At 38.7% G+C, this 13,410-nt stretch overlaps 1 protein-coding gene across 2 annotated transcripts in view; it reads left to right on the top strand.

Annotated features, from left to right (window-relative positions):
• Positions 1–13,410, top strand: part of LOC139718254 (protein Smaug homolog 1-like) — a 71,105-nt gene that overhangs the window by 35,198 nt on the left and 22,497 nt on the right. For both annotated transcript variants that reach the window (XM_071629740.1, XM_071629739.1), the window contains exons 5-7: positions 187–296; positions 3,378–3,464; positions 12,469–12,760. In XM_071629740.1, coding sequence (XP_071485841.1) covers positions 187–296; positions 3,378–3,464; positions 12,469–12,760 — 489 coding nt within the window. The remainder of the gene's footprint in view (positions 1–186; positions 297–3,377; positions 3,465–12,468; positions 12,761–13,410) is intronic.

Raw genomic sequence — 13,410 nt, 5'->3', positions numbered from 1 at the left:
TGAGCCTCATTTTGTTGAAATCAGTGTCTGTAAATTGTGATGCCCATTATTATTTCTAAAAAGTAGGATTGAACATCTGAACATTGAACATTGAACTCTTTTTAAAGTCGAATCTGTCTTGTCATTGGGGGGAAAAAGAATGATTTCAATGTCTGTGTTTATGTGTGCACCTTACCCCATGAACAGATGTACCGGCATGGCTGAAGAGCTTACGGTTACACAAGTACACCAGTCTCTTTGAAAAGTTAGACTACAAGGAGATGATGATGCTCACAGAAAAGCAGCTGGAAGAAATGGTATGTACCAGTCTCTACCTGTTTGCCTCTTTCCAGTACAATTCCCCCTTTCTTTATTTGTGTTACAAAAATGTAATTCCTAGTCTAGATTGTATATGTCAATTAGTTTGAATAATAAAATGTATGTTTAAACTAAAGGTGTCACTTTTGATGAGTTAGTGGCGTATTGTGCCCCTACATGTGTTCTATATTTGTGTAAAGTCTTTGTGTACCAACATAAAAGCTAACAAACCTGCATTTTTTTGTTGAAAGAGTATGAGAGTTAAATTTTTCTGTTTCAAAGGGCTTTGTGAGGATGATGATCCCCTTAAAGACTGTGTTGTCTGAGGATATTCTTCTCCATTTGAGAGGTCAAGGGTAATGTTAAACATGGCTGGCTAATGCCACAAGTAAAGAAATATACTGCTGTACCTGAAAATATTTACAGGAAACATATTTTTTAGTGTTAGGACTATTCAGTGTTGGGGTAATACAAATTTTGTCAACTAGTTCACATTATATCAACATTCCACTCTGCATCCTGCAATAAGTAGTTGCAGACTAGTGTGGTGATCAGATGTTTTGCTGTTCATGATAAGGACAGGCTCATGTGAGTGAGGTAGGAGAAAATGTAATAACTTCAGAGTTCTCTAGTTTCAAATCTGTGTGTGTGTGTGGGGGGGGGGGGGTACATGTAGTATAGATATAGGGGAGAAGACTTTATAAAGCAGCCATGATGTGTGGGTCACATTAACATGATTGTTCACATCATGTATTAAAATCAGCTCTTCCATAATGGCACTGATCAATCCCCCATGGTATTACTATTGCATAGTAATCCAATCCACGTATGCTTCAAAGCCAAACTTTGTTGAATAACACCTACATGTATTTTGAAGAGAGGCAGAAATGTGTCATTTCCACTGAGTAATTTTTAAGTTGATGTATAATGTTTTATTTCTATGTGTTAAGTCACCAGTAGGTGCATTGTTGTAACAAATGGCCTCCCAACCACCTCCCCTTCCCCCATAAAAAAAGCATTTGAGAGCATATGCATAAAAAACACCTTTGCTGCAATAGCACAATAAGCATAGCCATATGTTTCTATAGTTTCTTCCTCTAGCAAAAACTCTATTGAGAGAAAGGGCTGCAAATAACATGAAACAAAACTAAAGATAATCAGTTGTTATGGATTAACAGTGCAACCATGAATGATTTGTCAAGATAGATTATGTACAAGCCCACTATATCTTGTGGTCTTGCAGGTTTCCACAACTAAACTATTTCAGGGTTAGCAGTGTCATGTTGTTTGCCCATTTGAATTGTATAAAGCTGCATTCACAAAATGTCATTCAAACAATGGTTCATGTCTTAATCAGTAAAGGTGGAAAAATGCTTGTACCTATGGTGCCATAGCTGCTAAAATCACAAAGTAATTATTCTGACAGATGAACAAACACTGAAATTGTGCAATTTTGGCCATAATTGTGGAAGCCAGCAATTTGATGTTACAATATATTTGTTTGTTTGTTACAATGATGTTTTTCTGCCTGTTCTTAATATTTTTATGGAGCAAAGGAAAATTGTGTTGATGCATTCCTTGGCTTTTTCTGTCAGGCCAAGTGAAAAGAGGATTGTGTTGGAATTGCATTGACACCCCATCTTTTCCAATCAGATTCTCAGTGAATGTCAGACATATCTCGTTGGCAGTTATTGCTTCGCAAATTGTGATTGAACACTATGGATTACTCACTATAAACCATGCAATCTTGAAATTAAAGGATAATGTGTGCTGTATAAAGATAAATAGTGTACAGATATGGACCACTTTTCAGGGCATTGTTGATATCATTGCACCGAATAAAAGCAGTCCACAATGGTTTGACATATTAAACAAATATAATTTAGTGAGATTTTGTGCTTGGTCAGTTACAATCACAGAATGTGTATAATCCTTCACCAGGTATGAAGATGTAGATGTGAAATCTTGTTTATTCCTTCTCAGTCGTGCGTTGCTAGAAGTGAAATCTTATTTATTCGTGAGTTGCTGGTGGCAATTGTGATGAGGATCTCTCTACAGCTCATGACGGGGATGTAATAGGAATGGCTACTTGATAATACATCAAGCCAAACCCTTGAGTGGCGCAGAGGACATGTTTCTTGGCAACGGTTGATCCATACTTTCGCATGTCAAAATCCCCCGTTTTTTTTTTTTTCAGGGGTGGTGTGCACTGGGAAAGGAAAGGAAATGGTGATATGAATGCAGAGCCCACAAGAGTTTGAGATAATTATCTGTCAGTGTAGGAGACCAGCACAGCTTTGTCCATCCAGGAATGTTCGTAGCACTTCCGGGAATGTTCATTACTTTGGGATCGCTCTTCTGCACTCGACTAGGAGCTGGCGATGTTAAGAGCTTTATGCTACAAGTAATTGGGCTTGTGATAGTGGGCCAAGACAATACAACTGTCAAAACAGTTATTTCTTAGAAACAAAACAGACCACTTCAGAAGGGGGAAAGTACCTAAGTCTTCCTCATTGTTTAGCAAAATAGCATGTTGGTGAAGATTGCAGGGTCGTTGTTTGTTTCAAAAAGTGCATACTAGTAGTATGGGCAATTAAGGTTTGAAGGAAGTCATAAAAGATGCTGTGAAATGGGATGGAGAAAGGATTACGCATAGTAATGATGAGTTCAAAAAAATCAGATCAAAGCCCCTGCATGCTGGCTACAGAATGGCTGCCTTTGGTAAAATTAACTTTCAGAAGTTTTCCCATGATTGCTGAATTGATAGAAACATACATTCTATGTTAGTATTTTCATAAATGGTCATGATTTGATTTTACTAACACCCCCCCCCCCCCCCACCCGGAAAAAAAAAAGACTTTTATTTCAATACAAGTTACCAACATGGATGAACATGTATATGGACTTGTTAGACAGACATTTTTCTGCGGAGCAAAATTATGTTTAGTTTACTGATTGCTATGATTTCAATCTTTCATCAAGGTCTGATATTTTTCTCCACTTGTGATATGTTGCCATCTTCTTTAATAAAATGTTGTTTGATAACTTGTTTGTGACATGTTTTTTGTATTCCCATGCAGGACGTTACAAAGGGTGCAAGGAATAAGATCATGCTCAGCATACAAAAATTAAAAGAAAGACAACACATCCTCAGAAATCTGGAAAAGGTGAGTGAGAAAATTCCCTCCCCCCCCCCCTCGATATTTGTATGATATACCCTGTTGCACATCAGTATGGTTGAGATGGTATGGCTGTCGTCTGTCCAGGGTAATCATCAGGGGACTCTGCTCATCTGCAGGGGCGTCTGAGCCCCTGCGTGGGTACAGGTATGGGTTGAGCTGTGTAATCGATATGTGTCGAGATAAAGTGGGATTTATGTGTGCATGATGCCTATTGCTTGTATACCTGGGCAGAAATGAAAGAAAAACAAAAACTCATATATCCCTACTTGTACCTGTGAGTATATTATTCCATAACAAACCTACACACATTTTGTACGTACTATTAGCCAGGCAGGATGTTGACAGAGGCAAAGATAAAGAATGGCCGGTTGTACATATCTGTAATCTCAGATATGATATTTTTCTCTTTTCGGGGGCATACCCTGGTACATTTGCAAGCAAACTCTCATCCAAAATACATGAATTGACAGAAAAATAAAAAAGACTTTGAAGAAACAAAATGCAGGAATGCTGGCTGTTTTATTTTTTGTTCAAGTACATCTAAAAAAGATTCAATCTTAAAGCAGTGCCAAGCAGTGCCAAGTACTCTCCAAGACAAAACGGTTGAATTGATTTATGTTGGCTGTAACTGTGACTGAGATGAGCTGTGACACATGATCTATCAGTAATGGTACATCTTCTATGCACAGCTTATAGACCACAGATATCTGTGCAGGCATACATCGACTGTACCTGTTCAAGAAGTATTTATAGAAGATGTAGTCTCAGTGGTAAGTCATGAATAACATGGGCCATTGCACCTGTACACTTCGTCTACAAGCTTGCGGGCTAATAGGAACCTTATCTTTAAAGGATAATTCATTACTAGGTATCAGTCCCTTATACTTGTCAGTCATGAATGTTCAGTTCTGTTGCTTTTATAGTCTAATCCATTATACACATGTATCGGCTTTCCCCCTCGAACAAACACCGTCTATCTCTGCATTTTCATGAATGCCAATAGCGGATGATGGTAGACCCGCTGTAATGCCATAACAAGATTGAATTCTAAGTATGTGTGACATTTGCATCATGGGTTTGTAGGATCGCCTTTAACGCGAAAGACCGTGGGTGAGGGGGTTATGCAGGCTGTAGGGGGACGGGAGCGAAGACTGGCATGCTAAGTACATGAATGCAATGCAGAGTGGAGCGGAAGCTACTAGTTTGTCTGTAGCCTTGAGGAAATGCCACCTGTCACTCATGTTATTCGAAATCCTGCGCTAATTTTGTGGCCAAGTCCCCTGTTGTCAAGGTCGTGAATTCCCACCCCCACCCCACACTCTTTCCCTTTCCTCCTCCCCCCCCCCCCCATCCCACAATCTGTTCCATGCTCATTTCTAAGTCAATAGAGTATTGTCTCTCCAACAAGATAAGTCAAGTTTTTGGTTTGCTCAGTGTCATCTCCCACTATCTTCATTTGGATAGAAATAAAAAGTAACAGAAACTTGGCAGAGTTATATAGATTGTGCATTGATCTAATAAGTTCAAAGAGTCTCTGATATTTATACAATGTATGAGTGTGATTTGCAGCCCTCCTAGTCTCAGCTAACAGTAGTTTTGTACCATAGTCTCCTTGATTCTGCAGGAGGCTTCCTGAAAAAAAAACAAACAAACAAACAAACCTATCTCTTCATGTCTGGATAGGAGACTACAAGAATCTTTGTGATATTGAAATTATTTTTGCCCATTTTGATCCATGTAACATGCAGGTATCTCCCTAATTGCTCTTTGGAATCTCCCTTATTTTAATGGTTTACTGTAAAAGTGGATATTTTCGCGGGACTAATTTTTCGGGCTCGGACAGGCAAGAAGAGTTTCGCGTGTTTTTAATTCCGCAGAACCAAGACATCAACTATTGGAACATGTGGCAAGCACAAATATTTGCGTGCTTTTATTTTCGCGCTAGTTTCTGTTAGCGCAAAATACGCGAAAATTTCCACTTTTACAGTAAATGTTGGCAGCCCTATATTTTGTACCCCGCAATCATATAGAATATCTTGTGCTTGTCAAATAGGCCTGTATCAATAGAAGTGCACAAAAACTAAGCTCCTGAATAACCAGAAAGCTTGAATTGGTGACTTGACTAAGACATATGTTTCACACGCACACACACACACACACAAACACACACACACACACACACACACACACATAAAGAAATTGCAGTACCTAGGCCAGCCTTTGTTTTCTTGTAAATGCACACGGGCCTGATGACTGTACCAAATTCAGTCACATTTGGTACAACCTCTTGAGGGAGTCTCTTGCTGACCTTGGGCCAGCCTACTATTGGTGTAAATGCATGTGAGCCCAAATGCAGTACCAAATTCATCAGAAGATAACATCAAGAGATGACATACAATCAGTGTCACACGCAGCATGCAATCTTTGTGCACCTCGTCAAAAGAAAATATACATGTATTTACTTCCATGGAGAGTGCCACTAAGACGAAATATAAATAGTTTTCATATATATAGGTCGACCCAAAATGTCGTACCACAATTGGGGCCGGCCTCTGGCCAATCTGCCAGTGTAAGCGGAGTCATGGACATTGTACGTGTGTACCATAGTAATGTAAGGTCAAGCATTTTAGCACTTCTGTACTCTTGTAAGGTCACATTTACACCCAAGGCATTTTGTTTACATTCCAGTATTGGATAATGCATGTTCTGAGATCCTCTTGGTAGACGTGCAGTTGTACAATGTAGATTTACTGTGGAACTGCTCATGTTTTATCATGAATGACAATGGCTAGTTAATATAGGGAGAGGGAATATTGCCAAAGGCAAGGAAAACCTCGGGTTATTCCTTTACTATGCACGCTGCCCGTTTCCTCTGGTGACATGATCAATGTCTGGTAGGAGGATATCGGTGGAGGAGGGAGGAGGAAGGACCTTTTTAAGCCAATCATAATTTGGCTCTCTGCCCTAGAACGCAACCCATCCAACAGTCACCATGGACACTCCCTTCAAACTTTAGATGGCTTTGAAACAGAGGATCACTGGAATTTAAATGCTCCTTCCTCTTCTATGAGTCCCTCTTGAAGGGGTGGAATTCTTAGTAAAGGAGAAAACACCACATAGTCCCCTATGACAGTTCAGCTAGGACTGTATGATTGGACTGGCCTACATGCATATGAAATTAATTTCATGTCACTGGGCATGGGATGTATGTATTAGTAATAGTAATATTAGTTTGTGTTTATGTATGTGTGTAGTGTGTGTTTGTATATACATGTACATGTATGTGTAAGTTTGTGTTAATTTGATTTTTTTTTCTTTGTTTTGTTTGTAAGTTTTGTAATTGTTTCTGCCATTACAAGTATGATTTCCATCTGATGGAATAAATTCAAAGTAATGAATACATATTAAAAAGGATGTAATAACTCTTGTCAGGCATAAGGTGTAACTACTGTAAAAATGAAACTTTGTGACATGTATTTCCTGGGCATTTGTCTGTGAATTATGTATTACCTCTCAAGACTACAGTCATGAGATAGTCTTGACAGAGGGTGGGGTGGGGGTGACATAAGGGATATGGGATAAGCGGGATGTATCAAGACTCGCCTGTGTGTCCCCCCGTACCATCTGACAGGCTGACCTCTCCAGGATTTGCCGACACCATCGGCCTAGGGACGTGGATGGTGATGAGGTTCTTCCTGCACCCATTGAATGTAGCCATCAGTCCAACTCCTCCCTCCTCCCCTTCTTCCCCTCCGTTTTAACCCTCCCCTCCCCCTTCCACCATCTACTAGTCATGTTGACACGTGGCCCCTGTCATGTGACATTAGTCTGCATTTCCTTTTGTCACTTATGTCATGGGACGAGAGGGGGGGGGGGGGTTATTGGAATTTTACTGATTGGCTGTGAAAGTTTTTAAGTTAGCACTGAAGTCTAGGCAACACACAAGCATTTGATTTCAAGGAAATATTTCTGTTTCTTTCGTGCCATATCAAAGCATGATTTGCTGTAACAATGTTATTAAAATGCACATTATAGAAACAGTCAGAAATGTGATACAGCATTTCATCACATTCATATTTTGTTGAATACAGATTATATGAATTATTTAGAGCCCTTTCATGAACAGTCCAAGTGAATCCCTTTACTGGCAAAGTTACAGCAAAGAATAATGAAAGGTAGAAAGACTTGATTAAAACAGATTTGCTGTTTGGTAGCAGTTTTATTATGAGGTTAGATTTTATGAAATGATGTAAACATGATGATGCATTTATAGTGGAATATGATTTCAGAAAATATCTAAGACCAACACCCATGATGTACAATTGTGTGTTGTTGTTGTTGTTTGTAATATATGTTCGAAGTGTTTTTCCCCACTTCTCTCTCTTTCTCTCACTCATTTTACTGCATGAAATATTGATCCAGTTCTGAAAATGCAGTTGTTGCTTTTTGTAGCATTTTTATCATATTCTTGTTCTGTACAACTGTCCATTTTTCATATTAATGGTAGATATAAGTAGTAGGTGATATAAAAAAAAAATTGTGAACTTTTCATAAGTACCAAGCTTTATTTCCAAATATTGTAGATCAAAAATATGCCAACACTGTGTTGGTGTCTGCTTATATAAAGTACACCAGAGTTAAGGATTGAGAGTTGATTTCTGTCTTGTTTGTTTGAGAAATGCAAAGTGACATCCGCCAGTGTTTGTAATTGATCAAATCTCTTGGAAGTAAGATAGAAGAAATGTCACCATCCACAAGAAGAAGAAGACCGTTTTTGCTGGGGAATATGTCTCCTTTTTTTTTTTCTTTTTTCTTTTTTTCTTTTTTTATTGCGGAAGCTCTTCATTGGAACTGAATGCCTAGTAAAGTCTTTTTTTTTCACTCATTGTGTACATTACACAAAAGAAGTTTTCCATACCTGCTTTTCCTTAGTTTAATTTGGCACATAATGCTGAATACTCTTTGCCCAAACCATATCCAAAAGGGAAGTATTTGTATTTGTATAAAATGTATTTTTTTAAATATGTGTGTATGTGTGTGTGTTCAGGACATATGTACACCTTCCTTAACTTCCCCCTCTCCTTAAAAGAATGAAAATAAATAAAAAAAACAGCTGCAACAATAAACCCAATAATGTAATGATAGCAATGGCTACCAAGACTTATAGCCATTGTCACTGTGTAGCAGAGCAAGAACAGTATTGAAAGTGGAGGAACAGCCCCTTTACTGAATTTGAAAAAACAAAATAATAATAATGATAATGGAGGAAGGGGGGGGGGGAAGGTGCGTTGTAGAATAAGAATTCTATTTCCGTTTCTGGCACCGGTGACGATTTGTTGCCTGGCAACCCTCCTTTGTGTTTGTGGGGAATATTTGAAGGCATCTCATCCCCGGGCTGGCGCTCCGTATGGGTCAATCTTTTTGAGGACATCAACTCTCCTCGTCCCCGCTTTCTCCTGAATGCTGCCTTTGATGTTGTTTGAAAGTGCCACGAGCCTGGAGAACCTCCGCTTTTCAGATGGAGCGGAAGATGGCTGGTGAATTTCTCTGTGTACATCACCTGTTAAAATGTTTGTTTTCCATTTTTTCCCCTTTTTTCTCTTTTTTTCCCCTACCCACAATGCAGTGAAGATTGGGACATAATATTCCTTTTCTCTCTCTATCTCTCTTTTTTTTTTTTTTTTTTTTTTTGGGGGGGGGGGGGGGGGGGGGGGGGTCTTGAAACAGTTTCCACACTGTCAAAAGTGCATAATTGTGTAAAATGAAAGCCACAATCTTCTTTTTACTGGAGCAACCCAGTCATTACAAATGTATTACTGGCACTAGCAACGGATGTGACAGCATTTTGGCATTGATGTTTTATTTCCTGCCTCAGAGATATCCATTCTCAAACTAAGCACACCATTACATAGACATAGAAATAACTTTGCCTCATTTGCAATCTTTCAAAATGGGATGGTAAGCTCACAAAAATTCTATATAAAAAAACAAGATCAAGTATGATTGACTAGTCATTTGTAGCTGTTTTTAGTTTAAAGTGTTTGATGCAGTATTCATGTGTTCTCTAATTCCACTGTTACAACAAAGCAAAACAAACAAACAAAAGAAACATACAAGATTTTTTGTTAACAATTTACTGAAATGTTGCTTTGGATATTCAAAGAAAATAAATATCTTTATTTGGGCATGTGTAATTTGTCACATGTGCTTTGTCATGTGTGCTTTGTCACTGTCAGTTCTGTAGCAAATTATTAAAATCTGACACACAAAAGTCTGCTGTCAAATCTTTTCATAAATTTAGTGGATATGTGATGGTGTTTACAAAGAAATTTACTTAAAATGGCTACACAATCAGTGGGAGCATACTGAGGAACCTGCAATATATTTGTATGCAGTATGCATGCATGAAGATCACATTGCTCTGATATTCCTAGCTCATGCATCGAGTCCTTTCTACTATTAAGCACAGTTTTGCATCATACTGGTTTTTTTTTTTCTGTGTGTGTACAAGTTGTATCATTTCATTATTGGTTATTTTTTAATATTAAAGTGAATTGCTTTATGAATATCAGAGAAGGTTTTGACACACAGTTGGATAGGTACAATGCACATTAGATGACCCTTCTTGGTATGTTTAAGGACATGGATAACAGCATTGAACCAGTTAGTCATCATGCTTTTTATAAATCAGTGGGTCCTTATTGATTGCACATGCTCGACCTTATGTATCATGCATGTTGTATGTCCCTACTGGCACTAGCAACAGATGTTTCAGTGAATACACAATATATCAACGTTGTGATAGGAAATGGGTAATTTGGCCATTGTCACTGGAACTGCTTGTTTCCAGGTTTGGTATGCTAATCACTTTTAAGCTCAGTAATTATGAGTTGTCATGCTTGTTTGTTTGTTTTTGAAGGGTTTAACAACTCCAACTTATCTGTTTGTACAAGTAATAGGATGGTTACTCTTTTCGGAATCGTATCCCATTCACTCTTGTTGGAGTGAATGTGAAAAGCTTAAAACTAAGCTGTACAGCACAAATTGTTTCATATGGATCATGGAACAGCATGGAGTTTTTGCTAAACTGCTGTGGGTTTTGACATGAATATGTTAACGTTTCACAGTGCATTCATTTTGAAGTATAAATATGACAATTTTTGCATGATGTATAATTGTGCTTGGCCATTTTTTTTTTTGATGAATTTGATAATTTTATATCATTTTGAAATTTGATAATTTCAAAGGATGTTCACTTGTGTGTGTGTGTGTGTGTGTGTATTTTTGTCCCCGCCGAACGAGTTCGAGCAGGGGACTATGAAACGGGCTCCGTACGTGTGTGTGTCCGTGTGTCCGTCCGTGTGTCCGTCCGTCCGTCCGTCCGTCCGTCCGTCCGTCCGTCTGTGTGTGCGTCCGTGTGTGATCAAAATGTTCAAAATGCTACTCCTTCGCCATTTCTAACCCGATTTTGATTCTGTTTGCTTTATATGATAGCACTACATGGGAGTTTTGAAACTTCTATACAGAATTTCAGTTGTGACCTTTGACCTTGACCTTTGACCTACTGTATATTGTACATTTTGCTTCAAAATGCTACTCCTTCGCCATTTCTAACCCGATTTTGATTCCGTTTGCTTTATATGATGGCACTAGGTGAGGGCTTCAAAACTTCTACACAGAATTTTGACCTTTGACTTCTTTGACCTTTGACCTTGATTTTTTACCTATATTGTACATTGCCTACAAAATGCTACTCCTTCGCCATTTCTAACCCGATTTTGATTCCGTTTGCTTAATGTGATGGCACTAGGTGAGGGCTTCAAAACTTCTACACAGAATTTTGACCTTTGACTTGTTTGACCTTTGACCTTGATTTTTGACCTATATTGTACATTTTGCTACAAAATGCTACTCCTTCGCAATTTGTAACCCGATTTCAATTCCGTTTGCTTTAAGTGATGGCACTAGGTGAGGGCTTCAAAACTTCTACACAGAATTTTGACCTTTGACTTCTTTGACCTTTGACCTTGATTTTTGACCTGTATTGTACATTTTGCTACCAAATGCTACTCCTTCGCCATTTCTAACCCAATTTCGATTCCGTTTGCTTTATGTGATGGCACTAGGTGAGGGCTTCAAAACTTCTACATAGAATTTTGACCTTTGACTTCTTTGACCTTTGACCTTCATCTTTTTACCTATATTGTACATTTTGCTACTAAATGCTACTTCCGGCGGGGACATATATTACGCACTGCGTAATTTCTACTTTTCCTTGTTTATTTTAGAGCTCTCTTTTTGAATTACGGAAAATGTCCCATTGTTGGTAAAATAATCTAAGTTTAAAGCATCTCAGATTTGAGATAACAGGTGGAGATGCCAGGCATTGAAGGATACATTACTAGTGTTGTGGGCTTGACTGAGCTCTAGACAGATTAATAAAGTTATTTCATCAGACTTTTTGTTGAGGTCATTGTAAATATCTGAAATTGTAATATAAATTCTCTTTGCAGACTTTGTGCTTAAAGGGACTGTACAGTACTGGTTGAGGTAGGGATTCATGTTCTGAACATTTCTAAGTGAGATAATGAAAAGCCTCTTATGAAATATGAAAGAGCATGTAATTTAAAGAAGGATTCAATGTTTATTTGATGAAAATTGGTTTTCAAATGGCTGAGATATCCAAAAAAGTGCTCATAATAAAAGGCAACATGCCCCAACTTTATTAGTATCTCTCTGTTTCACTTTGTTTTTGGATATCTCAGCCATTTCAAAACCGATTTTCATCAAATAAACTTTTGATATCCCTTAGAACTGCATGCTCTTTGACATCTCATAGAGTGGTTTCTGAATATCTCACAAAACGTTAAAAGCTAAATCTTCACCTCGACCAGAACTGTACACACCCTTTAAACAAAATGAAGAACTGTCATAACATATCTTGTGTATTTTATTTTTTGACAAAAATTGTTTTTATTCCTTTTATAAGGACATCATGTCGTCGGGTAGTGCAAAGAACCTCAGGAACGCCCTGAACGACATCAAGAACATGCTGATCACCCCGATCCGCGCCATCGACCTCGAGGAGCTACGGAGCGGCAGCAGCAGCAGCGGCACCAGCGGTGGCAGCAAGTCACTGGAGGAGAGCGGGCCAAACCCTGCGGGGGTGGTGGGAGACATGAGGCCGGACAGCAGTCTCTCCTCCTCAGACACGGAGCAGGGCTCCCAACCCGTGGCAGAAGGAGACCTTCCGGGACAGATCACCAGGTTTATGGGCAAAAGTGAGTACCTCCTTGATGCTTTCATTATGTCTTAGGAAAAATAGCCAACACTCCTCCAGTGCGCTGCATTTTTACACCACCAAGCAGTAATATGGCATTGGAGTGAGTATTGCATTCTGAGGACAATTTCTTGTGCTTGGAGCATCACCTTTTATTTGTGTGACTTTTTTGTGTGCATTATTTTGCATATTGCTGTATTCTTAACGTGTAGAAGATGCTTAAATTATCTGAGAACTAACACCCTGATGATGTATCGACAAAGCTCATCTAAGGGTAAGCTCATGAATATTTGTCTGGCACCCGGAAGCTGAGATACGCCCACCATCATCAATCTTCTCATATGCATGACAATAATTCTAGATTCTGTGAGGCATGTTTGTATGCGAGACTTTGTGTGTGTATTGTGTGTGTGTGTGTGTTTGTATAAGAGGTAAAAAAAAGAAAAAAGCAAAAGAGAGGGGAAGACAGAGAGAGAGAGAGTGAGAGAGAAAGAGTGTCTTGATGAGGGGATTACAATTACAAGTGTATAGCCTAGAGTTAAAGGAACTCTTCATTATCTTCCTTTAGCTAACACTGTGTTGTCATTAGTTTTCCATCGAGCAACTACCCATCAACACAAAGGGATATAGTACACCTGCTTGATTGAGCAT

The sequence above is a fragment of the Diadema antillarum genome, unplaced genomic scaffold, assembly GCF_040938485.1.
Source record: "Diadema antillarum isolate AM-2024a unplaced genomic scaffold, OU_Dant_1.0 scf00000091, whole genome shotgun sequence".
Taxonomy (NCBI): Eukaryota; Metazoa; Echinodermata; class Echinoidea; order Diadematoida; family Diadematidae; genus Diadema; species Diadema antillarum.
The sequence above is the reverse complement of the archived record's forward strand: the minus strand, read 5'-3'. Positions and strand labels throughout refer to the sequence as shown.